Consider the following 26,436-nt stretch of genomic DNA (forward strand, 5'->3'; position numbering starts at 1 on the left):
GTACCCAGCTTGGAGGTCTTTGGGCCAACCCCATGCACAAGACACAGCCTCACTGTGCCCTTGCCCAGTGCACTTGCACTTAGGTACAGAGATGAGCAACTCCTGCCACGAGAGGCCGTGTTGTAGCTCCCAAACCCTGCCTGACATGTGTGAACTTCCACTGCAGCTCCCAGGGAAGGTGCCAGACACTCACCTGGGAGAGCTGGGTCCTGAACTCCTGGGCAAAGGACTCCAGAAGCGATGAGTTGGTGAAGCAGAAGGTGTGGTGGATATTGGCTGCCATGCTCCCTCCCGTGGCACCGGGATGTGCCAGGTACCGCGACAAGACCTGGCACAGCAGGGCCCTGAGGTTCCCTGCAGTGGAGTATTGGCCCTGGTTCTGAAAGAACAACAAAACATTCAGGGTAGCTGTACAGCAACATTGTATTTGGGATGGTTCTAGATGCAGTGATGAGACTTTTCATAAGGGATAGCAGTAACATCTGAAAAGCATTGTGGTTACAGCACTCACATATAGACAGAATTCTAACAGCTGAACAGCGTCACTAAAACCCCTCAAATTCCTCATCTGTTACAGAGAGAAATGTATTTGTAAGTGTTTGTAGGCCTTGACACCGTAACACAAAAGCAGTGTCCATTACATGGTAACAAATTTTTATTACAAAGGAATAGATTCTATAAATATTAAATACATTTACAATAAACACATGGCAGCTCTGACACCACTGCAGGACTATCATGGGCAAATAAATACTTGAATGTCAAAGCCTGTGACATCATATCTTTAATTTCATAAGGAAGAAAATGTACTGCAAATACTGCAAATATCTTAACTCACACAAGTTCTGAACAAAGTATCTCAGGGTATTTATTGTTTGTGACTATATTTTGTATTTCATGCTATTATGTCTTGAGGTTTGCCTGGTTTCTGCCTAGAGGATAAAAAACTTACCACAGAGCTTAAAAATCCACCCACAATCACTGTGTTTCCAAAATAAAGCTCATTCACATAATAGGGGAGATCCTAAAGCAATAAAAGCTGTGTGTTGGTACTTTGAGCTTCTAATTCTTTAAATATGAGGGTACACGAATGTTCACGCTCAGCTACTATGCAAATACAGACTTACCTTCCCAAAACTGAGGACCTTGTTGAACATGTGGGTGCTGGAATTCAAACTGGATGGTGATGAAATATTCTGAAGGTTTTTCTCTCCATGAGATACCAAATCCCCAAATGCTGCAATAACAGTTTGAAACACCATATTTTACTTATGTCTTTTAAAACTTCTTTGCTACATAAAACCAGGACACAGAACCTACAGCTTTGGGTGCATTATCAATCTGTTTCCAAAGGCACAGTCCATGGCATCCTGTAAGTACTTTAGGGGTTTTTTTCTGATATAATTAAATTCTGGATGACACTGTAACTTATGGGGCCACAGCCTATCATTTTTAATTTTTTTTTTAAATAAAATGTATAACTGAGTTCCTCCCTGACCATCAACATGAGTCAGTAGTTCCCATAACTGTTCATTGATTTACTTTTCCCCTCCTCACATCTCTGCACTCGGTCCCTTTTGCATTCTGCCTTTTTCTGTCTGTGCACCATGGAGGGTGCTGGCAGGAATGCTAATTGGAGCAGTGAATGGCTGGAGCAGAACAGGCAAATGCAAATCTGTAATCATTCATTTCATCGTGAGCTCTCTGCAGAAAGGACTATCCATCATGATGGCTTGCGGATTGTACCAGCCATTACCATCAATAAATAATAATTGTAATGATTTTATGGAAACTTTCAGACTGAAGGTTCCTTCAGGAAAGAGAATCACATCAGAGGAGAACATCACCAACAATAAATATCCACTCTGGCACAGAAGACAACTTATTTGCTGGATAACCATGGATAAAAACACATTTGGAAAAAAAAAAAATCTTAAGCTGTTTATGGAGAATTTGTGGGTAGTAAAAGGGCAATATTCCATAAATAGCCAGGTCTCTAATTAATGTCCAATCAATCTTGCATTGCTCCTGTGAAGCACAACCATTTCATCCTGGCTTCTTGGCCAAATTACAAAGTCTTCTCTACAGACAGTTACCTGTACTTGTTCACAAAAATTTACACTAGTATCATGGCCACAGTCACGTGCCTCTATGAAACACATAAATCATTCCAGTAATGCTCTGAGGATTGCAGCTCTGTCCAGAGATCTTCAAAAGATCAGCCTGCAAAGAGCAGAACTTCCCAGAGCAGCGAGTAACCTACCCAGTGAAGCATTCCTGCTTTCAGGAACCTCTGCACTCCATGGTGATGGCTGCCTGTCCTTGGCTACTCTGGATGAGCTCCCGTGCTTCCTGTGGGAAAGAAGGAAAAAGGAAAAAAAGAAGGGACACCTGTAACAACTGCCAGAATTTCTTATCATTAACTTACTTCCTTAATTCAGAAGGTGTCTATGGCTGGATTTCATGGCAGGTGTGTTGAAATCTGAGCAATGCAAAAGTCTGGTTCCTTCTGGAGGCCTGGCATGTATCTTGGGGAAGCAAATCTATAAAGTGCATGGCCTTACCAAGAAATCCTTCCAGACAACAGGACCTTACTCATCCATCCCAAACATTCCACTACAGGAGAAAAAAGTGGAAGAAGTTGTTGCTGAGCTTGGTTTTTGGACTTGGTTCCCTTTTATTAAGGGAAATTTCAAGCAACCATACCACGCACACTTTGGTAAATGCCTCTAAGGAACAGAATCAAAGGTGAGAACCTTGCCCATTTTCTCTGCTGAACTCTGGTTGTACATAGTTTTAGGGCAAGTTATAAAACAGTTTAACAGGAGCTTCAGTGAGTTGCACAATGGGAGAGGAGAAAAACAGCCTGAATTAGCTGAATATTACAAAACAATATATCCAGGTCATGAAAGGCCACAGCTCAAACACTTTGTGACAAACTCACCAACGGGGGGGATCCTGCACCTGAGGCAGAGCTGCACCTACTCATCTGAAGCCTTCCCCTCCCCAAGGAATCTTTTCCTGAGGTTTTAGACCCTGCTGTATCCTTCTAGTTTTGCTGTGACTACTTAACAGTTGGTGTTTTTCCTTGTAGAACACACCAAGGCTGACACTGACCCTACAAGGGTAGGTATGGCTACATATCTATAATGATACTTCCCACAGACAACCTCGAGCATCAAGAGTGGTCAAGATGCTTGTTAATGACTCATGTTCTTGATACAAAATTAGGCCAAATGCTTTGATTTTCATCTGGCAGGAAAAACCACCTATTTCCTAAACAGCTTTTCAGAAACCAAAAGCAGAAAGCAAGGAGGATTTGTAGCTATTAAAACCCATGGAAGACCTCCAGCTTTGGCACTAGAAGCTCCCATTTCTTCATTTCAATACCCCAAATGAACCATTGTTTAGCATGCCCAGGGAAAAGCAACGACACTGAGGAACAGAGCTGTGAATCCAGGCATCTGGTCTCCATGTGGCTTTGCCTTCCCTCCTCTCTTCTGCTGTATGACCTTGAATTTTATTAGGATTCACCTTGTGCAATTTCAGTTACCCACAACCTTAGACATCCTTCCTACTCATGGAGAAATTCTGACTTGGCCTGGGAAATCACTCCCTCTGCACTAAGGAGGATCCTTAAGGAGCCACCAACCCCAGGATTGCCTGATGTGATCTCTGGTGGGGCTCATTTTAGCTCTTCAGTTCTCGAGCTCTGGCCAAGGGGGATTTTGAGACTGACTATGGAGCAGCCTCTCACCTGAAAGCAAAGATGGGTGACCAGGACATTGTGAGATGCCCAGATTTTTAGCTCTCCATGAGTCAGCCAGGCTGAGCATGTTCCCCAGTGGTCTGTCAGAACTGGGCAGCCAAGATGTAGAAACCACCCTGGCTGGAATGTCTCAAAGTAAATGCTACTTAACTTCAAATGGAACATCAAGAAATTGAAATGGTCCCACTGAACATTTCCATTTTCAGCAAACTGACATTCCAACAAAACATGCCAAGCCAGCTCCACACTGCAAATCTCTGTACTTTCGTGGGCAAAAATTGTTTCTGCATTCTCATGTGTTTCCCAACATGTTTGATGGCCTGCAGAGAGGACATCCATTCTGGCTGGCACCTGGAGGAACTCCTCAAAGATCCATCCAAACTTCCAGCCAAAGCATCCTGAACTGATCTCTCTCAGATCAGTATTCTGGACTGCTCTGGGGGCAAGTCTTATGACTGCCCTGACCCACAGTCATGCAAAAAAAATGTTCCTTGGCCTTGATCTGGGTGAGTTGGAGAGTTTTTCTGAGGCAGCAAAATTTCCTTCAGTAGAATATTCAAGCCTGAATAAGTGGACACATTTCTGAGAGCCGTTCCTAATGTGATTATTTCTGAAGTGTCCAGTTGTAGTTGATATTCTTTTTTCTAAGTGTCAGACGGCTGTTAGAACAGGTAGTTGAGATATATCTGCTGTGAACAAACTTGTGCACACATACAGACATTCATGGATGCTCCCTCCCCCTCAAAACAGGCTTTGTTTTACAGCTCCTAACACCTGGAAATATTCAGATTCCCTTACAGTCTGAGGGATGAGACGTCATTAAGTCTTGGCAGCAAATCTTCTGGTGTGTATGGTGTGCCCTTACACCTGGCATCGGAATCACACAGCACCGTTTGCAGGAACGGGAAGAAGCCTGCGCTGGGAAGGTTTCGGGGTGCAAGATAACCTGGAGGAAGAAAGAGAGAGAAAATGCCATTATGACAATGAGGACATGCACATCTTCACCACATGTTTCTGTCAGGATGTGCTATTTTCCCTCCCTAAACAACAGGACAGATTCACAGTTTCACTGGGGCTCCTTTCACTGACTCCACCCTGGCAGTATCGTCTGCCAAACCCCGCTACAAGCACCTGCTCAACACTGACAAAGCCATCACAGGCTATTTAATCATAGAATGGTTTGGCTTGGAAGAAACCTTGAAGGTTGTCCAGTTCCAATGTGCCTGCCATGGGCAGGGACACATCCCACTAGACCCAGTTGCTCAGGGTTCCAGTTAATAGAAAGAAGAGCCAAGTTATTTGTTCATAGGATACCTGTTGGTCCTGAAGCAACTGCAGATTTCCCCCCTTCACTCCAAAATCCAAGAGCAGGAAAGAAATGAAAAAAAACCCCTTAGATTAAGATAGCCTAATTCTGCCTTTAAAAAACAAAATAAAGTAAAAGCAGGCACACGGCCAGAGTGACCTGAGGCTCCCATGAGAACACGTTCTCCAACACTGTTGGATTGGTTTCTATGCAACACCACAATCTTTATTTCCAAGGCAGGCTGTTAAAACAGGGCTTTGTCTCAGCTTTTACCACAGGAAGGGGCAACACCAGGACCAAGAACACCCTTTGCCTTTTATGTAGAGCTGCCCCAGGGAGGCAGAGGAGAAATCCATCACCACCACACCCCCTGTGTGTCCTCCCAGCCCAGAGCAGCTCCAGCACCATCTGCCTGGTGACCTGGGATGCTGGCAGCCGGTGCTGAGGGATGAGATCTGTGTCCCTGTCTCCAAGTGGACCTGAGCAATGAGACACTCGAGTATTTTATGTGCCACTTGCCCCGTGCTGCTCACTGCCAGCCCACAGAGTTCACAGCTGCTCTTCCTCTCGGAGACAAACGCTCTCATAAATCTCCCTGCTCTTTTGCTGGATCACAGCAACGTATTATTTCAAATAATCATTTGGAAAATTACCAGGGGAAGGACACTGCTATTATTTCTGCTATGGAAAGGAGCCAGATTTGCTGAAGGCCTGCAGGCAGGCTTGTGGTAACTGATTACCTTGCTCTTTAGTCTTCAAAGATGACCCAAGACTCTCACGCAGACACAGCTTTGTCTCTCACCCTTCCAACAAGGACATGGTACTACGTTTGTACAACATTTACTCATTATAGCAGTGGTCAGCCACCAGATGCTCCCAGGTTTGGCAGGGGTAGGTGGAATGCACGGCTGTTGGTCCCCTTGATGGAGACTGGATTTTCCTGAGCTTTCCTCAGCACAGTTGGTCACTGCATTTTTGGGTCACAACACAAGAGCTCATGCTTTAGCATGGGAATTCTCACTGCTTTGGGCAAAACAGCAACTGGCACAGAGACCTCTGAAACCTGCAGAGGTACAGGCACCCATTTTGATGGTGGTGTGATTCTCCTGCACACCTCAGTGGAGAGTTAGGAGTAAAAGAGAAAATTGAAGGACATGGATACCTGCCAGAAGAAAAGGTTCCCTGCTGTGGGAAGCTTCCCCCAACACCCCCTGCATCCCTCAAGCCACCCCAGGAGTTACACCTCTCTCTCCCTCCTTCCCTCAGGAGTTACACAGCTGGCTGAACAAGCTCCTGGTAACCACAGGGCTCTAAGGGCAGTGAAAGAGCTCTCTTGTCCCTGCAGGCAGAACTTCTGGTGTTGGGGCCACAGGACCAAGCATCCATCAGTCTAAAGGTGTTGTAGGGTAATTAATCTGCTGCCCGTGAGGGAAACTCTAGAGCAGGGCACTTTAATCTAGAAGCAGCCTTGTGTGAGCATCCCTGCCGTGTCTGTGGTGTTTTCCCTTTGGGATCACCAATTACAGCCCTGCACAGCATTCTGCACACATGGGCATTTCCCTCTCATCTTCCTTCTGATCTCTCACACCCTCCTTCCCATGCAGGGCATTGACTTGCACAACAATCCAAAAACACACACCACAAGATCTCACTGGATCAGTATCCCTACCAAAATGAAGCTTCAAAGATGTGGGAAGCCATGAGGGATGCCTGGGATGGAGGGCATAACCACAGTGAGGTGTAGGAGCTCCGCCCTTCACTGCCCTCCACATCTACCAACACCCACAAGCCAGGAGCTAAGCTCATGTCTCTCAACACACCAGGAGCAGCTAAAACTGTGTAATTCCTCAGGGTAAGGCTGAATGGGGAACACAAGAATGGGTCTGGAGAGCAATGGTCTTCTCCAGAGACGTGCAAGATGTTTACAGAGGTGATTAAGGAAGAGATCCTGATGAATCCAGATCAGAGGAAGACCCTTCCTTGAGGTACAAGGAGCAATAACAAATTTTAGAATTGGACTCAAATTTGGCACACTTTGAACAAAGTGGACAATTAAACAATCAAGTTTTCACACAAGTGAAGTGTTCAGTGTCAGAACACAGCAATGGCATCGGTTCTCTCTTTTCTTTTGAAACAGCAGCCCCAAATATAAAGAGCCAGGAATTTGTGACCTGAAGTTTGGAAGTGCTGCCGCTCGAGCTGGTGGCACAATGCCTGTGAGGACGCTGTTGGCCTGTGAGGCTGAGGCACACGGTGAGGCTCTGCCAACTCTCAGCAGATGCTGAGCAGTTTGCTGGCAGCTGGCTGCAGCCATGGGGCCTGATCCATCCCTGAGTCACTGCAAGCATGAACCAGTGTTACCCCACAATGCTCTTGCCACAGGAGCAGTGGCAATGCCAGGGAGGACTCTTTTGGAAGAGGCCTGTGCTCTGACAGCAGTTAGAGAATTAAGGAAGTTTTTTCAGAAAGACCGTGACACAGAAAAATCCCAAATGTCTGGGCCAGATTCCCATGTGGTGTAAGTTAGACCCAGGCTGGTCCTCAGCCCTGCATCTGTTCTACAAATTTTAAATCTCTCCACAGTGATTAATTTCCCAGCCTGGAGTATAACACCCCCACTAATGGCCTCAGCAGTGTTTCTACTGTTGGGAATCCCTTAGTGCTCTCCTTCTCCCACTCAAACCTACAGCAAAGCCATATCCAGGCCCCAACTTCATGATCCCATATCACACACTAGAGAAGATCCACAACACATAACAATTTCTATTTATCTTTTTTTCCAATCTCCCCACTGCCTTTAGCTTTAAACCTCTTAATTTGCTAAAACTATAATTCCCCTTGAAGGGTCCCACTACCAGTGCCTATGAGTCAAGGGGGAGAGATCACTGCACCCACTGCTGCCACATGTCTGAGCTGAGAGATCACCTTCTCATATTTCTGGCCAAATTGACACCTCTGCAACCAAAATCCAAGCCCAGATCTGTATCCTGTTAGCAAAGACTGACTTTGGGTCTGCCAGCAGCAGAATCCCAAGCACAGAGGTTTTTACTGTGTCTTCTCACAGAGTTTGGATTTCCTACCCCCACTGAGAGAAAGGCTCCAAAATGAAGGGAAGAGACATCCCAAAGGGCAGAGGAGGCCAAGGCTGCATGGGCTGGTTCTCCCTGTTCAGTAGCATCTAACCAGGCCAGCCACATCTCCAAGAGCTGGAAGGAAACAAGGCATGCAGAGCAGTAGTAATAAACATAAGATACAAATTAATGCATGCATGCCACTGGAAATTCTGGCTTTTCCCCATTTGCTATCATTAAAAAAAAAACCAATAATTTCTCCCATTTTTCTGAATGTTGTAAATTCCAGCACGCTTCCCTGCAACATGAGCAAAACATTTTGTATTCTTCAGGTAAAGGTGCTTGGTATAATAACAATGAGAAATGTCGGGATGGTTCTAAATGTCATACAAGAGGGATGAAAATTACTATTTCAGTATGGTCTATAAGATTAATTGAAATTGACCCAAATGTTTAAACCTAAATGGACTGTGTTTCACATTGCCACATTGATTTTGCTGCTTCCACTGCACTGAGGTTTGTGGCATTTCCATGATAGATGAGTCCAGCCATTTGCTGATCCAGCCAGGAATTCAGCAGATCAGAGGCACAGCACCACAAACACAGCAGCCCCCAGCTGACTTTTCCTGGTTTCTACTCACCCCTAGTTTAGTGTTGTATCACTACCACTCCTTGGGCATGAAAAAATTCTCTTGCCTTCAGAATTCACATACTCTGACACTTCCTATGCTCTAAGTCCTTCCAAATCCCTCCCACAGTTCATAAAAAATCCATACAAACCTCAACTTTGCTACTGGTGAATTGGAAGTACTAATGATCAAATGGCTTCATTAGGAAGTATTGTGTTTAATTGAAAATGCATTCAGTCATCGCCAAATCAAAGGAGCCAACATCATAACTGGGACTTTTCAGCTAGGGAAAAGGTGGCCAAAAAGTGGTTTGATAAGGAAAGAAATAAAGTTAGGATTCAGTGATTAAAAGGGTGAAAAAATGATCACCCCTCACAACACAGGGACAGCAAAACACAGTGAGATCAGGACATAACCAGCAAACAGGACCGAAAACACCTTTTTGAAACAAATACCAAAATGTTGTAGAACTTACTGCCATGGGATAAAGCAGACATTGATTTCAAAAGAATTAGACAAATTCACAAAAATAGATTTGTCAGCAGCTACTAAATATGATCACTTGAATTAAACCCCTTCAGCTTCTGGCTGAAGAAACCTTAAACCTTTCAGGATTTTTGTAGTGGAGGGAACACTCTGTGCTCTGTGTTCCGACACCTCTCCAGAAATCATCCCTGAGCAGTGGGGATCTAACCCAGAGCAGCAAAAGACCCTGAAGTGTTTATCAGCTGTGATCCATATTTATCTCAAGAGTCACAGTAACTTCTAGTGAGGATATTTCCTGCTCTGGTGACCTCCTCCCAACTTTCTGTGCCAAATTTTATCTGTGTTTGTGTACACACAACCTTCTGGCTTCCCTTCTAGTCTTTAAACTTTATTCCTCTGCTTTTTCCAACAGCCAAAAAGACAAAAGTGCCTGTTTCATGATGTGACAAAGATTCTGTTTCCCTTCAACCACGTGCAGCTTCCCATTTCCAGCTTTGTTCACATCTATTTATCAGTAACAACTTAAGCTGCCTTTTTTTTTTCTTTTCTTTTTTTAGCTAATGCTAGGACTTTCAATCTATCTCCAAAAACTAAACCAAATCATCAAATCTATGGGATGAGATTAATTTTTAAGCAGGGTACTTTTTACACATGAATACCCAGCTGGCTTATGCCTTACCTATTAAAAGAGAATATTTAATTGTCCTGGCACTTCTATTGCTGTGACATTTTGGTGCAATTCTTTTCTATCTAATTTGACCCTCCCCTGGCATAATTTAAGGCCATTTCCTCTCATCTTTTCACTTGAGACACGGCAGAACAGATTGATCCCCACCTCACTACAGCCTCCTTTTGCATCTCCTGATTTTTGAAATGAAAGCTCAGCAGGACCCCGGATAAATCCATTCAAGCCCCCTGGACACCCAGTGCAGCTGGGTGAAATTCAAAACCTTGCATTTTTTTATCATTACAGCAACAGGATGGTTGTTTTCTCATGATGTCCTCAGCTGCCTGCCTAGGACACTGCAATCAAAGCAGCAGACAACTCACAGCCAGACTCGTCCTTCCCTCTGTGGCCTCCACGGAAGAAACATTTCATTTCATTACCCAATTCTTCCCCCAAGCACTTCAGGCTCTGCAATAAGACCAGCCTAGAGCAGACACCTTCTACTTCCACACTTATTAAGACTGGGCAAGCTGGTTTTGCTGGCCCACAAACCTTCCACTTCCACCTTCTCATTTAATGAATTAAAAATCAGTGCTTGGATCTGATTGCATCGGGTTCATGGACCGATCAGGGAGAACATAAAGAGCAGAGAGCATAAAAATCACAAAGGAGCTAAAGAGCAGCAGGTGTAAAGGGTGGAGAAAGAACCTCCAAACCAAAGACAGGAACAAAGGAGAGGAGGTGGAACCTGGAACCCTTCAAAGAGGTATTGCAAGGTGGGGAAATGAGAGGTGCTGTCTGCACCACGAGGCAGAGCTGAGGAGGTTGACAGTGCTAGGAAGGGATGCTCCGCTGCCTGAAGCACAAACACACCAGGAGAAAGCAGGAACTGCACACAAGCCCTTTTCCTACAGGGCTTTTTTTAAGCAATATTTAATGCAGACAAGGCTAACCTGGTCTTGTAACACAGCCAGGTTGATTTTGTATGTATGAGCAGCAGGGGACAACCCAAAAAAGACCAAGGAAGAGAGTCAGGACACTTCCCAGCAAGAAACTGGAACCTAAAAGCTTAAATCCATATCTAGACTCTTGCAAAAACAACTGCACAAAAACTGTGTTAACCCAACCAACATCTTTCAATTCTGAGCACCTCCAGAGCCCAGGTTTAGATTCTTTAAACAAAAGTGACCTCCTTCCCAGAAACACACACATCAACAACTGCTAATTTCAGTCTAAGCCAAGCTGCTCAGCACCTTTGGAAAAATACTTCTGCCCTTTTAGATCCCAGCACCTGGACTGAGATGTTTGAGGAAGTCAGTTAGAATTAAGTGACTGCCTCAAGATCCTGCTTCAATGAGGAAGGAAAAATTACAGTGGTAAGTCAGGAGTTCCCAGTTCCAACTCTAAACATCCTTCAGTCACACCCCAGAAGGTGGAAGAGTCTGTGGAATGAAAGGGAAGTGTGGAGATTTATGGCCAGGGAGGCATTACAAATATCACAGTGCTCTCTTTAAGCAATTGGTCTCCAAGCTAATGGGAAGACATTATTATATTATAATAATTATATATTATATATATATATATTATATTATAATATTATATATTATTACTGTATGGCTGGGCACTGCTTCTACATGCAATATGTATATAAATCAATGTATATGTCTATTCCAGCAAATGTGGAGTTAATTAATATGAACCATACCCACTTCAGCTCTGGTTTAATGAAAAACAGGGCTATATGGCAGTCTGCTCCCTAGCACAACAGAATGAAACAAAACATTCATACCAAAGCCAGAAACCTGATGAGGCATTTTGCTAATCGCTGCAGATGAGCACAGACAAAAATCTAATGTGTAGAAAAGGGGGGCAAACTGGCACAATAGAAAGGGAGGGAAATGAAGCAGTGTAAATGAACACAAGGAGTGAGGCTGCTCCACCACAGGCAAGTGGTGGAGGAGAACCTGAAGTCTGATGTGTGCTTGTCTGTGTGCAGAATAGGCTGAACCCTGGAGGTGGATTATGACTTGCATAAATACCCATGACTTATCCAAATGAATGGAGTGGCCTGTGCAGCTGAGCCATCACCCCAACTCCCTGTAATTAGCATGGGAGCCTATTATTTTTTCCACATTACTGGGAAAAGAGATGAGTACAGGTGCCTCCAACTAAGAGGCAAATTCCCATGAAGTACAGCATATTTTCAGAGATTTCTCACCTCCAGGCAAGACACCTTCTAAGGCATCGGAAATCTCTGCTCAGGGGCTCACAATGATTTTTCCAGGCAGCTCTGAACCTGCTCAAATCCTAGCTACCCACCACAATAAGACTGAATTCAGCTCAGGGAGAGTGGATATCCTGGGCCTTCCTTCTCCCAGGAGCACTGGAGCCAGGAATGAGAGCAAAGTATCTGTTCCACACAGCTCTGGCTCTGAGCTAGACCCAAACAGCTGTGCTGGTACTGACCAGCAGAAAAGTGACCAATTCTGATGACATTTCCCCAGAAAACTGGGTGCAAAGAGCAGCCTCATGGAGGACTCTGCTGCTGAGGCTCTCTCTGACAAACATCTCTGAGTGAATGCAATGCACCCTTGCAGGCATCTTCACAATTCTGGGGAAATCTGGGTGGAAATTCTGGGCAGAGGTGATGGGTAGAAAGTGTTTCACTGGGAAAAGCTCTGCCAAGGAACTCCCTGGCAGAATCTGGTGGATTTAAGAGCAGACTCAAGAGCACAGCTGCTTTTCATGAAGAAGAACTGTCTGTGACAGAGGCACGGGTTCCACAGCCCAGCTGTCCCTGGGGGTGCAGAGCCGGGGTTTAACAGGAGCAAGGTTTGTCCCACATCCTCTCCACAGCCCAGCTGAGCCAAGTGGAGGGGTAACCACACCCAGGAGAGCTCCTACCGGGAATATTGACGAGGTCACACTGCCAGCAGGGGATAGGAGGCCAGCAGGAAAGGAAGAAATCGGGCGGGGAGGGTGTGACAGGGTGTGACAGGGCTGGTTAAAGCAAGGAGTGTAATTGGGCTCCTCTGCAGACTGAGTGGGCTGAGCCCTGAGGGACAGATTGTATCTCGTACACAGTTCCCATACCTTGCTAAAACCCGTAGGATGGAAAAGGACTCCTGTCCCTGCTCTAGAAAACAGGTGATACAGGCACAAAAGTCTGGATGATACCATCAAACCCAGTAGCTTTCACCTGCAGGCTTCCAGTCCAGTTTCCTATTCCACACATACACATCCCCCTGCCTCCTAGCAAAGACAAAGGCTGAAATAAAAAGGTTAAAAGTCACAACTGCAATGTGAATAGTAAGTTGGATGAGGATTTTGTTTGTAAAACTCTGGGATCATCACAGAAACTGGGTATGCAGACAGTGAAATCTCTTTTTCATTTCTCCTCTGAGCAACAATCTCTGCTGACCTGGAAACACATCATCAAACCGAATCCCTGATTAAAAAAGAGAGATTGTTTTTTATACCTCCTAGATACAAGATGCTTAAGTTGTGAAGAAAATTATTTATCAGACTTCAGCTCCTTGTTTTCCTCAGTTCTTAGTTCTCCTGTGAGCATCTCTTGAATGGTGACATTTATTTGGCATGTGATTTCCCTCTGAAGCTCAGCCTGGCACAAGATCCCTTTGCATTAAGTGCTACACAATATAATTCAGCACAAGCAACTTGCTCCTGCAGGAAACCCTTGCCATTTGTTCACCCTTGACTGATATTTGCCAGGTAATTTCTCTACATAATCCTCCATCTATCCAATGTGTATTAGCTGCCCTTCAGAAGAAATTACTGTCTTGAATTTGAGCTGTTTTAATTGAAAAAAAAAAAAAAAACCCCAAAAGATTTCATGATATTTCTGTGGCCCTGAATACACAAGATAAGCTTACAGAGTGGGATTTTCTGTGGGGTTATCTCTAAGGCTCCGTGCCGCTGATTCCATGCTTCCTGACTTTTGTCTACCTGCAATAATCTCTTGACAGCAGAACTGAGAACTGCTTCTTGTCACTGCTTAACAACTCTGTCTTAAGGCAGGCATTGGAACTCAGCATAAGGTGAATTTTATGAATAAAATGAATAAAATTCCCTTCTGTAATAGTTTTCCTAGATGTGTCCACCCCCGCCTGCTTCTCTATCAAAAAGGAAAGTTCCCAAGTGAATTATCTTTTGCTTTTCAAGCAAAAAGTTTGATACATTTTTTTTCCAGTTGTCAAAAAAAAAAAAAAAAAAGAATAATTGTCAAGCAACTGTTCTTATTTAACTGTTATAGCAGCAGAAACTGGCTGTTTGATGCTCTGGTTAGCATCCTTCTCTATTCCCTCGGGATTCTTAGGTGGTCTCTGAAGATCTGAATCACAAGAATACACCAAAGCCATTATTTTCTAGCAAAAAAAACTCTCTCGCAGTAGAGAGCTCCTATCATCCACTTCTAAGAGAGACAGATGCTTACTCACAAACTTACTGAGACTTGTACTAAAATAAAATTAATCTACAGAAGGAAAGGGAACTCATCCAAAGATACTGCCCAAGCTTCCCCTTTCCTGCAAAGCACAACTGATGGTGCTACTTGCAGTTAATAAGATTATTCCTGTTAATTCATTAAGGCAGAGATGTGATCATCCAGAGCAAAAGCGCCCCGAATAAACAAAGATTCAAACTAATAACTGTGTCAAATAAAAGAATAAATGTTTCCCCATCCAGATGGTTCTCTTGACATCCAATTTATCTGGTTTATTGGGGACAGGAAGTACAACTGATGGGGCAGTGTGGGAGGTCTGCATTTCCACACTTGGCAAAATCCAGGGTTTTCACAAAGTACAACGTGTCAGGTCTTGCCTGCTCCAACTGGTTCAAGGGAATTCGGGAGAACCTGGAATATATAACATGCCTAAAGAGGTCTTTTGCTGACAGCAGATGGGCTTGGGGTTAAAAAATTATCCCAAAACATCAAGAATGTCCTTTCCCATTAAAGAATTCCTATGATACTTTCAGGAAGAACTTGCTCTGGCCCTCCATCCCTGCCTACAGAAGGAAGTACACAGTGCTTCACTGGGATTAGGCTGTAAACTCTCTGCAACAAGGACTATCCTAATTGTATGTCTGATACTTGTCACAGGCTGGTCCTTTCTCACACCTCACAGAGGAACAAGGAGTTTCTAACCAGAGAATCACACCTGCCACTCACCAGGGTGAACATTCCCAGCGTTCAGATGTGGATTCCTTCCAGCCACATCTCACACATAGGATAGCTACAAACATTGGGAGCCAACTGCTTGTCTCCTCTGCTGCCAGGCACTGTCTCCTCTCCTCCTGCATCCGTCTCCCTGCCCCAAATACAAAGCCCCAACCTTGCCCATGCCAGGGCTTTGCTCCTGCCAGGCCCATGACAGTCCCATGTCTCTCTGCTATCAACCAGATGTTGAAAATCTTCAAGATCCCTTCCAAGCCAAACCATTCTATGTCTCTATAATTTGATTCAACTCAAAACTGACACTGTGAAAGAATAAAAAGCTCCCAATTGGATGAACTCTTTGCACTGTAACTTCATGAACAAATGTGCCCAGGGCTGGGACATGCTTCTGATGGTGGTAAGGACTCGCTGATCAGCAGAAGTGCTTTAGAGCAGACCCAAGTGCATCTCTGCTCTGAGATGGACACTTCCTGACCCAAGGAGATGGCTTCCAAGTGAGAACCAGCTTGTGCAAAGTTTCACCCATTTGACCCCCACCCAAGGAACTGCTGTTTTTATTACAAGGGGCTCACATGCACCATCAGGTCCCAGGAGCCAAGCAAGTTATTACTCTTCAACTGAGCCTTAGCAGCGAGATAATTTCATGTGCACATTTTGCCTGTGGCATGCAGAAGGTAAAACTTCTCACATTGACCAGTCTCATGTTTGCCACCTCACCCCTGTAATCACACTTGCAGCCTCTGCCCTCACTCATTTTACTGAGTAAGCTCTCCCCCAGCTGCCCTCTTCTCCCTCCTGGAGTTCATCCTGGAAATTTATATTGCTCTCTACCTAGCAGTATCTGAATAAATCTTGGTGAGACAGTTCTTTAAGGTTGTTTTCTAATTATAAAGCCAATTTGAAAAAAAACACATGAGCAAAAACAACCTCAGAGGAGCACACACATTTTATTTACAGCATGATGCATCCCAGGAAATCTCCACTGGAAACTACACAGAGCCAAATTTGTAAAAGTAACAAAACACATCAAATGAACACATCAGTCACTGAAATGAGAACTAAACCCCACAGACATATAAACAAACCAGTTACTTACAGTTTTGCTGTGGTTCTGGAGGGAATTTGAGACGGATAATGGCCAAGATTATGAAAACAACCACAGGCCAGGAAATTAAAACAAACGACCATACCTATAAAACAGCAATGAAAATATATCGGTTACATTTGTAGCACTGACGTGGAATGTACAAGCAGTGCCCCAAGTGAGTTATAAGGTGCATTGTAAATCACACCTGTCTTGGCATGCATACAATTAAAATCCAAGCATTATCTATTCCGGAAGAAACACTACCGAAGATTTTAAGAGCAAATAACAAGGCTGAAAGCAGCACAAGGTTTCAGTTTGGCTGATAATTATGGGGGACAGTGTTTACCCAGCTTTGAGACACTGCTATGTCACAGTAAAGGCATGCTGGGAAACACCAGCCAAAAGATAAAGCAGCTGCAGTGTGAAAGCTTGGTTTCACTTTCAGTGAAATGATGGGTAACTAGGACTTTGACTGAACTATACCCCAAAATTCAAGTGTTTGACAAGCCTACAGCGTTTTTCCATTAAAAATTCAGCTGTTTTTCACAACCACTGGATCCTCATGGCAGAGCTGGAAGGAAGGATTTTCACAGTGGTCATTCACAAGATGTGGAGCTCAAGCACGGTAAAGAAAGGGGTTTATGGAGTTGTGCAACCTATGAAAGGCACATCTGAACACCCATCAATAAGGAAAAAACCCTTATAACAGCTTCTGACTCCAGCAGTCAAAATCCATGGCACCTTTCCATCTCCAGCAGTCCATACAGATGAGCTGAGATGATTCCCAGAATGGTTTTGGTTAAAGGGACCCTAAAGCTGATACAGTCCCACCCCCTGCCATGGCAGGGACACCTCCCACTATCCCAGGGTGCCCCAAGCCCTGTCCAACCTGGCCTTGGACACTTCCAGGGATAGAGCAGCCACAGCTTCTCTGAGAAATCTGTGCCAGGGCCTCATCACCCTCACACGGAAGAAGTCCTTAATATCTAATTTAAGGTGGAAGAGAAATCATGTATTATTCCCCTAATGTGTTGAAAAACACATGAACACGTATAGCACTCTTGTCCCTGACATGAGGGTTGCCCCTTTCAATGGACAAGAATTAAGAAAACACTAGAATTAATCATCTAGTATAGTAAACCAATCTGGGGAGGATGCCCAAAATCTTAAAATACAAACCTTGGAGTATTGTGAGCTAGGAAATTGTAATTATTCAAATAATCCCCTGCTTTTGCACAAGCTGGTGAGCTGGCTCCCATGTTGACTAGATTAAGAGTTTTCCATCCATCAGTAGTTAAACTGAAACTACTCTGTGCTACAAAATTGCTGTTCTATCTCCATGCCAATTTCTGGAACTGCAAAGATGTCTTTTTTCAAAATAATCCTGTTTTTCATCGTTGTGCTGTTATTTTTTTCAGATCAGCACATATTACTCAAAGCTGTTTTTCCAAAGTAATTCCAAGCCCATAACTGTGTTTTAATTTCCTGTAGCACTCTCTGGAACATGAAGCCAAACAGACAGACAGACAAATCCTGGAGAGCAATTCAGCTTAAAGATGGTTGTTCTATAGCAACTCCATCCCTATTGTCCCTGATGAGGTGACTCAGGCTTGAAAGTAGGAGCAAACTCATGTCCCAAAAGAGGTAAGTGACAGACATCAAACCACGAGGCACTCCCCCCCACACCCCTTTAGAGGGTGCTCCTATAATTTCAGCATTCAGCCACATTTTAGCTTCGACAGACAGTACCTTTCCTGCTTTTTATGTATACACTGCCAACTTGTAACAAGATCCATCACTGACATATTTTAGTAATTTTTTTATATCAGATGCTTTCCCTATAATCAGTCCCCCAAACACGCAGTTTAACTGTGATTAATTCTCATGCAAATGGTATTATTACTGTGTCCTCCTTGTTTAGCACCACACAGGCTAAAGTAAAATTATGGGGTAACAGCACAGAAACTGATATTAGTCAGAAGCTGCCTAAAGGAAGGGCTGGACATCTGTCACATTCCTGGGACAATAAATGAATACTGATTGTTCCTACTCAGGAAAATTGTTGTCCCTCCCCATTTTGAGCTACAATGGTGCTTATATTCCCCACTTTCCAGACATGTTTTCCCTCAATATCTCTGTCCTGTGACTTAACTGGATTTAATAGTAGCTGGGTACATCAGTTGCAACATCACAGCATTCCCACTGTCCCAGGGATTTCTAGTGAACAAAAACAAGAGAAGCACCTTGGCCAAACTGCTTGCAGGTGGAACATGTTCACTGAAATGGAACCACAACCAATCTCAATCTGCCTCTTGGGACATTAAGAACAGTGATGTAGGTTGCATAATCTCTTAGTTGCTGGATTATTTCACTGCTAAAAATTGATTTAATCTCTCAGAGTTTACTTAGGATCTCGGGCTGAGTGCATGCATTTTCTCTCCCCCTCCTGCCTCTGTTTAAATCATGAAGTGCAACACGCATGAGTCATCAATATCTCCAGTTCCCTTTGGCACTCAGACCCAGCTTTGCTCCCAAAAAGAACTGAAACTACCTCCTCACACCCTCCTCAGTCTGAGCAAGCTCCCTAATTTAATGCAAGAGAGGAAATTAAGTAGGGCTGCAAGGCATGCCTGCCATGAAACAGTCAGCAGTGGCCAGATTTTTATTTTAATTGACATTTCAGTTCTACAGAGTTGATATTTCAACTCCACAGGAAACCAGAATTGCAGCAAGTCAGTCTGTGGTCAGAAGCACAGGTAGGGCTTAGGTGGCATTTACTCTGGGTACACAAGAGCTAAAAGGGACCCAAGCCTTCTGCTTTTAACGAGGCTGTTACATTTTCTCAAGAGAAATTAGAGTTAATTTATTGGGATTCTTCTGCATCTCAGGAAAAGTGTATTTTGCAGCAGAGAAGAATGCTCCAAGGCGCACAGCACATCCACAGGAGTCAGAGGCACTCAGCACCTCTCTGAATCAGGCTCCACAAACAAGAGATAGGGCAGGGTAAGCTGCAACAGACCTTGCAGAAGCACACAGTCACACAAGGACTTCACTTCACTTTCACTTCATCCTCACATCACGCCCTCCATGGCCATTTCTCTTTGGTCAGCATTTCCTGTGCCTGCCAAGGTTTCCATTCCACGGAGACAAGTCTAAACCCCACCACGTTTGGGTTACTGGAGCACAGGTTACAGTGCAGCTCCCTGAAATTTTCTGCTGAAAATACCACACCCAGCTGTACCAAAACTGGACTGGGACAAAACTACTCTGCCTGGCTGTGCAATGCCCCCCAAAGGAACATTTGCTCCCTGATGCTGTTGCAGCTCAGATCACTCTCTGGACATTGCTGGCAATGGTTTATCTTTTGGACAGAAAGATCATTGGGGTGTTTGATTTGCAGTACACTGGACTGCACTGGAAATCTGTCCTACCTGCATCTCTCAGAGCTACTTTTTTCATTATCCATCCTTTAGAAATAGCTCTGTGTGAGAGCAGCCAGCAGCCCCATCACCCCCAGGGGCTCCTCAGAGGCTGTACACCAGCCACAGGGTCTGCTCACATGGCAGCAGGTACAAACTGCAGCCTGAACTCAGGTCTGCATGCTTTTGTCTGCACAGACATTGTCCCAAGGGAACAAGAGAGGCATTCATGGTACTCAGTCTGGACTCCTGAGCCCTCATGCATGAGCTTCACACAAGACCCACCTTCACTTCCCTGCCATTCCCTTCCTTCCTTCTGCTTCTACCACCACCCTCCCATTCTAACAGCACAACCTTCCTCTCTGCAGTGCTCCCCTTGCTCCTCAGCTCCCGGCGTTCCCAGGTTCCCCCTCCTGCACTCCTCTGTTCCCACACTCACCAGCTGCCTCTTGACACTCAGCCAGTTCTTCCAGAGCAGGATCCTGAGGTGCTGGGAGAGCGCAGCCATCCTTGGCTCGCCTGACCGAAAGTGAGGGGGCTGTGTGTTCCTCCTCCCCGCGCTTAGGAGGCAAAAGTGGAGGCTCTAACCCAAAAGGGCATCCAGTGTCCGAAATCCAGGCCTCTGCCTCTTCCCCACAGCATAGCTCTGAAGCAGCTACTCCATCCACTTGTGGCTGCTGTACTCCCAGGAATTGTGGCTCCTGTCCTCACAGCAATAGCTCCTAGCAAATTCAACAGGTTCTTCCTCTCCGGGCGGGCGGGTAGATGCAGCAGCCTGCCTCCACTTGTGTTAATTACAATATCCAGCCTCTCCTGGATGCTCCCTGTCCAAGCCCTAACCGATAAAATGGATAGCATTCCAAAAAGATGCTTCTGCTTAAACAAAAGGTGATGCATGCCTCCTCCTCCCCATGATGAAACTCCCCGTCGGCCCACACACCGCTTCTGCTGGAGAGGTGTCATCAGCTGCAGAGTTAGGCCACTTGCCAGGCCAGTCTGACTTCCCCAAGTTCACAGGGAATGGCTGGGAAGAAAGCATCCACAGCCACAGCATGCATCTTCCTGTCATTGCTGATTTGGAGTTAGGGGGGTTTGAATACTTCTGAATGTCTCAATTAGACCTACCCATCCAAGTAAATTAAATGGAAGAGGTGAAAAATCTCAGGGACTGAGCTGACTGCTTGGTTTCCTGCATCTTCCCTTTCCTCCAGGAAATCAGTCCTGGGGTTCTCACTGACTGATTTCCATGAAACACACCAAATCCCCTGAGAATGGATCAGATTTCACAAGATTTCAGAGCGCTAGTGTGGCTAGTGGTACCTAAAAAGAGCAGCCAGAGATGAGAGGAAAGAGAAAAGGCAAGTACAGAAGGAAGCAATGACAGCACAGGGAATAGCTCATTGCACAAAAGGACCAGCATAAATCTGAACCATGGATTTGACTGATGGTCAGCTGGAAGAGCTCTGGTCCCCCTCGGGTGTCTGGTGACATCGAGACCATCCTTGATGCACTTGGCAAGCAACAGAAGACATCACTGTTCTCAGCATATCCCACAAAACATATCCAAAAACATTCCTGTACATGGCATTTGTTTCAGCCACAAACTAACTTCAGGCCTCAAAAATTAAAACCATCTTGAAGGAGTCCTTGCCAAACTCCACCCAGGGATTGGAGTGGAGGTGGCAGCAGAGGAGTTTTGATCCAAGGCTTGCTGAAAGCACCGAAAGAAGAGAGGAAGAGAGAGATGTTGTACTTGGTGAAGAGAAAACAGCTTCTCTGGATTGGTGAGGAGGCACTGCAAAGGTGAGAATGGCAACAGATCCAGAGCAGTCCCTGCCCCACATACCTTCAGTCTAAATAAATTGGACATTCCAACGGTGGGAGTGAAGCTGGAGCTAAAATTAACCTAAAAGGCTTCCCTGGTATCATTTTAACAGCAATGGGAAGAAACTGAAATGTCTAACCTGCCAGCTCAACATTCCTTTTTTTTTTCCTCTACTAAATATCCTTAGGAGGGAGAGGGATCTCATTTGGGTCTGGGAGTTGAGAACAAGCACTGCTCTCTGGGACACTGTTCTAATTCAGCTCCACATAGGCACAGCCAGATTCACTGCATTTGGTCCAAACATGATTTGCAAACTTCATTCACTTCCTCTCTGGGGCTGAAAAAAGAAATCCAAATATAGATAATTCTGCTCTGAGGGGGTAAGAGAGAAGAAATTTATAATTTCACCATTCACTGCCTTGCCAAGGCCTTCTAAGGCAAGTGTCTGATTGCTTCTTTTTGGTATTCAGTCAAACAACTGTTTCAAAAGAGCACCATGATTTGGATAATAATTTTCCCAAGCAAATGCACATCCTTACTTCCTTTGTGAACTGAGTCAACAAACATTCCCCTTGGGAAGTACCCAAAGGATAATTTGTTCGAGATCACCACTGTAAAATCAGAATAACTCAATGTCAGTTGGCTCTCAGAGCACCTGCATTCAACTCCCCAAACGCCACAGCATTCCCGTTCCAGAAAATGAGAACTTTATTAAACCATTATACTCTTCTGCTTTTTAATTCCTACACTTAATAATTCCTGCAGATGGCACAGGACCCTGTGGACAAAGTGACCAGAGCAGGAACATGTCCCAGTGTGCCAGTGTGCAAATAGCCAAAGGGAGAAAGGAGGGAAAGGCCAATTTTTTCCCTCTACTAATACATCCTCAGCTGGTTTATTCCTCTGGTTGAACAACTAGGGCTCTTCTGGGCTGAAGGGCAAACCCACTGAGGGGTGGTTCAGATCACTGAGAAGAAAAGCAGCATCTGTTTCTGTGCCCATGGAGCCGAGGAAGCTCTCAGGGGAGCTCTGAACTGTGATTTTATCCACTAGAAATGATTAGAGCCATGATTCATGGCCTGTACTGCAGTGGTGGCTGCGGCTCACATCACCCTGCAGGGGCTGCAGCTTCCAGGGCAGGAAGACTCGCCCCACACAGCCAGAACTCACAGACTTTCCTTGGGATGCTCTTCCAAGTAGAGGAGTTTTTATTTCAGCAGCAATGAATGCTTCCCAAGTGTGCCCAGTTACCTCTATGAGAAATTAAAACTGAGGCAAGTGATGCAAGACCATAAAATAAAGCCCATGAGTGACTGATCTGCAAGAGAGCTGAAAACATTATTGCAGGAGGACACGTCCTTACGGTCCAGACGTGTCAGGGCTGGCAGCTGTGAGTGCCACAGGCAGCAGCAAGGCAGGGATCCATGAACAGAGAAAACTGGTGTGGAGGAGCTGCTGCACAGGGTCAGTCAGGGGTGCTGGGAGCCCTCTCCAGCCCTAACACAGCAGCGGGATGAGAAGAAATGGCCACACTTATTGTTCATCCTGGCCACAAAGACAGGTCCACACAGCAGCACCATAAAATGCAGCTGTCTGTTCATGAACACTCCTGGCTTGGCTGTGAAATACAAGGTGGGTTGGATGAAACCTGACAGGGAAGAATATTTACCCCTTGAAGTCAGTCTCTGTCCCTGGAAGTTTTGAAAAATACCTGTGGATGTGGCACTTGGGGACGTGGTGGCTGAGGTGAACGTGGTGGTGGCTGCAGAGATGTTTGGACTTTGAGGTCTTTTCCAACCTCACCAATTTCATGATTCTAACATCACATGCCCTTGCAGCACCAAGAAAGATAAAATTTGAAAGTCTATAAGCAATTTAAAGCCCTGCCTCCCTCATGGGTAGAGCAGCAGTTGCCTGAGGACTTGCCAGCATTAGGCAACACAGTGCACAGCACTGGATGATGCTGCAGTGGTGCAAGACAAACTGAACCACCACTTGAGAAAGGACAAAAAAAGGCTTTTGTTGAGCAGCCCACGGTCTTACACAGGAGAGGCTGCACATACTATCTGGGAATTGCTCCTAGTTCCTTCCAGTGGCATGGCAGGAGCCTGGAAATGCAAATTTCTGCACATTTCGAGGGTGCCTAAATTCAAGATATGGTTTTGAGAAAGATGCTGACTCAGCGTTAAAGAAAAAAAAAACCCAAAAACAAAAACAACCAAACCAAACACAAAAAAACCCAACATTTAGAACACTCAGAAAAACTAAAATGTTCACCACTATTTATTTTGTTTTTCACTGTGAAACTGCAGGTGATATGGCACCACCACAGTGTCACTCTGCCACCAAACACATTTCCACTATTTATCAGTGATTTTTCCTCCCCATTAAAATGCATATGCAAAGCAGTCCCTCCTGGAAGCAGTTTTCCCTCAAGTGGTCTGCCACTGTCATCAATACCAGGATTATATCACACAAATTTATTTATATATTATAAAATTATATGCCCCAAAAAAGTCAAGGAGAACTGTGCAGCTGATCTTTGGCTCAAAGTTCTTGGACATTAACTCCTTCTTCTTGCAAAGCAGCCTTGTTTCCAACAAGAACAAGCCCCCAGACCAACTGGATACTCTGATATCAGAGCATATAAGCATGAAAGTAAATTTCATTTTAGCCCAAGTCCAAGCTTCCTGCAAATGAATTAGAGCTGAAATATCTGGGACAGGATTTGCAGAGCTCATCATTGGGGTTTTTCCTCTTATGTCAACAACTCTCTGCTGGAGCAGATTTAGGAAAGGGCAGGGAAATGCAACTTTTGGTTTTGAAGCTATGGTGCCTCTGTTCAGAAGTGCCCAGCCAGTCTTTCACCCCACTCCTTCGCTGCCAAGGTCACCTTCAGCCACATGTGGTCCTAGCAAACCTACAGGTGCATGAATCATTTCCCACCACGCCCAGCACTGAGGGCCGGATTTGTGAGGCTCCCACACGCACACCTGCCTTGCCACAGGTTTAACTCAAAGGCGTCACACTCCCCCTTTTCCAGTGGTTACAAACTCCTGGGATCCCACTGAAATCAAATGAGCCCAGCAATGCACAGTTCTTCAGAGTGTGCAATGAAGCCACTAGCTTGGGGTCTGTTGTGCTCACACAGTTACGGGTGGGGTCTGCTTACTAAAACTCTTTCTCCAAAGTCTTATTCTTGGGGCCAGGGTCCAGCTCCCAGTCGACACAAACCCACTGAATCCCAAAGCTGGAGCAAGTGGGTGATATGGGAATTTCATTAGGATGTCCTTTAACCCTTCCTTCAGATCATTAACAATGTTAAACCCAGACCTGATGCCAACAAGAGATGGCTACCGGTGTCCAAATCCTGACATTTCTCATTTATCATTCTTTGTGCTTTCAGCTGGTTTCCAGTCTGCCAGCAACGCTCCTGTCCCACCACGTGAGCCTGGACAGCTGACAGATGGACTAATTAGGGATCACACTATTCATGGCAAGGCTGATAACAAGGTCAAAGCAAGGTCACTGTGAAAAATAGATTTGACTTTGCGAAGAACAATTGGTATTTCCAAGGCTGGGCACAACTTGTGCTTTCCAAACCAAACTGTCAGCAAAACTGCCCCAAAAGCCTCCAACAAAACAGATTCCAAGTCAAGAGGCCTAGGAACAGACTGTAAGGATAAGGAAACACAGAAGCAGGATGTGCTTGGGACAACAGCTGTATTAGGGTGGGCTGTTCTGTAGGCAATGGAAACATATTTCCTGAAAGATTAAAATTGTATCAAATTAAAAATAAACTACATTTTCACATCAAAGGAAGTTAAACTCTCAGCCATGTGGATTTAGTAAAGGCTTTTCTCTGTGTTCCAAAATGCAGTGGTTTGACCCAACATCCATAATCATGTAAAAAAACAGGAAAAACATATTTTTTATTATATTTTGATAATGATATGATGGGAAAACAAATCACCTACTTAAAGGTTTGCTCAAATTTAGCAACTGAGTTGTGAGCAATGTTTGTTCTCCCCACAGCTGGAGTGCATTCACACATGTTCTTTCTCACATGGACTTTCTAAAACAAGCACAGGACTCCCAGCCCAGGCACTCATCATCTTCATTCTCTGCTACCTGGTTGCACATTTCACTGGAGAATCTACAGATCATTTCTGTGGGATTTATCCACCAACAGGCTTGGAAGCTATTGGGGAGGGCAGACAGGCAACCTCACAAGCCCAATGTCTAGAAGCAAACAGCAATCTGAGAGCGTAGTCTAAGGACATGGAGCCACCACACTCCTGCTTAATAGGTTTCTAGGGTGACTATCCATCACCAAGTCACCTGGGTGTTATTACAAAATCAGCTAATTAAAACCACACCCTGAGATCTAAACGAGCATAGGGAGTGCTGATGAGTAATGACAAGTTACACAAGGCCTGTCAGCCTCCTGGAGCTGGGAATTGCTTGCTGTAGAGAAAAAATATGTGTTGTAATAATCCCTCACAAGCACCACAGCGATGGAGGAGCACAGACAGGAGCACAGAAGGGCTTGCTTACCTACAGAATATTTCTGAGAGCTCTTCCATTCCTAGCAAAGGTTAAAGATCTCTTTTGCCTCTTTAGGTCATTGACAAAAGGCAGCTGTCCCAAAATGGGTTTGATTACCATGGTGGAGATGGGCAATCTTCACTGAATGGGCAAGGAAGGTGGCTCTGCAATCAGCCTGGGAGAGAGTGCTCACCCCTCCTTTCCCTAATGACTGTGGCACCAGGCACCCTTCCTGGGAGGAATCAGCCTGGTCCTTCAGGAAGTGCAGTGCACAAGAGAAGGGCTCATTATAAGGCAGTTTATGGCCTGCAGTTCAGAACCCGTGTGTGCCTGAGCACAGGGCACATGTGCTGATCCTTGGAGAGCTGGGGAGCAGCTGGAGACACGTGCTGGGAGAGGCAGCTCCTTGGGAGAGGCTGTAGGATGTGCTGGAAG

At 45.0% G+C, this 26,436-nt stretch overlaps 1 protein-coding gene across 1 annotated transcript in view; it reads right to left on the minus strand.

Annotated features, from left to right (window-relative positions):
• The window catches only part of ABCA12 (ATP binding cassette subfamily A member 12), a 78,024-nt gene extending 57,729 nt beyond the window's left edge, over positions 1 to 20,295 (minus strand). The window contains exons 1-6 of the mRNA XM_014257788.2: positions 20,068 to 20,295; positions 16,219 to 16,312; positions 4,568 to 4,715; positions 2,264 to 2,352; positions 1,128 to 1,237; positions 194 to 379 (exon numbers count right to left, since the gene is read on the minus strand). Of these exons, the coding sequence (XP_014113263.2) occupies positions 194 to 379; positions 1,128 to 1,237; positions 2,264 to 2,352; positions 4,568 to 4,715; positions 16,219 to 16,312; positions 20,068 to 20,136 (696 nt within the window). The 5' untranslated portion in view covers positions 20,137 to 20,295. The remainder of the gene's footprint in view (positions 1 to 193; positions 380 to 1,127; positions 1,238 to 2,263; positions 2,353 to 4,567; positions 4,716 to 16,218; positions 16,313 to 20,067) is intronic.
• Between the last annotated feature and the right edge of the window lie 6,141 nt (positions 20,296 to 26,436).

This window comes from Pseudopodoces humilis, chromosome 8 (genome assembly GCF_049639895.1).
Source record: "Pseudopodoces humilis isolate 2021_Gansu_Grassland_sample_001 chromosome 8, ASM4963989v1, whole genome shotgun sequence".
NCBI classification, from domain to species: domain Eukaryota; kingdom Metazoa; phylum Chordata; class Aves; order Passeriformes; family Paridae; genus Pseudopodoces; species Pseudopodoces humilis.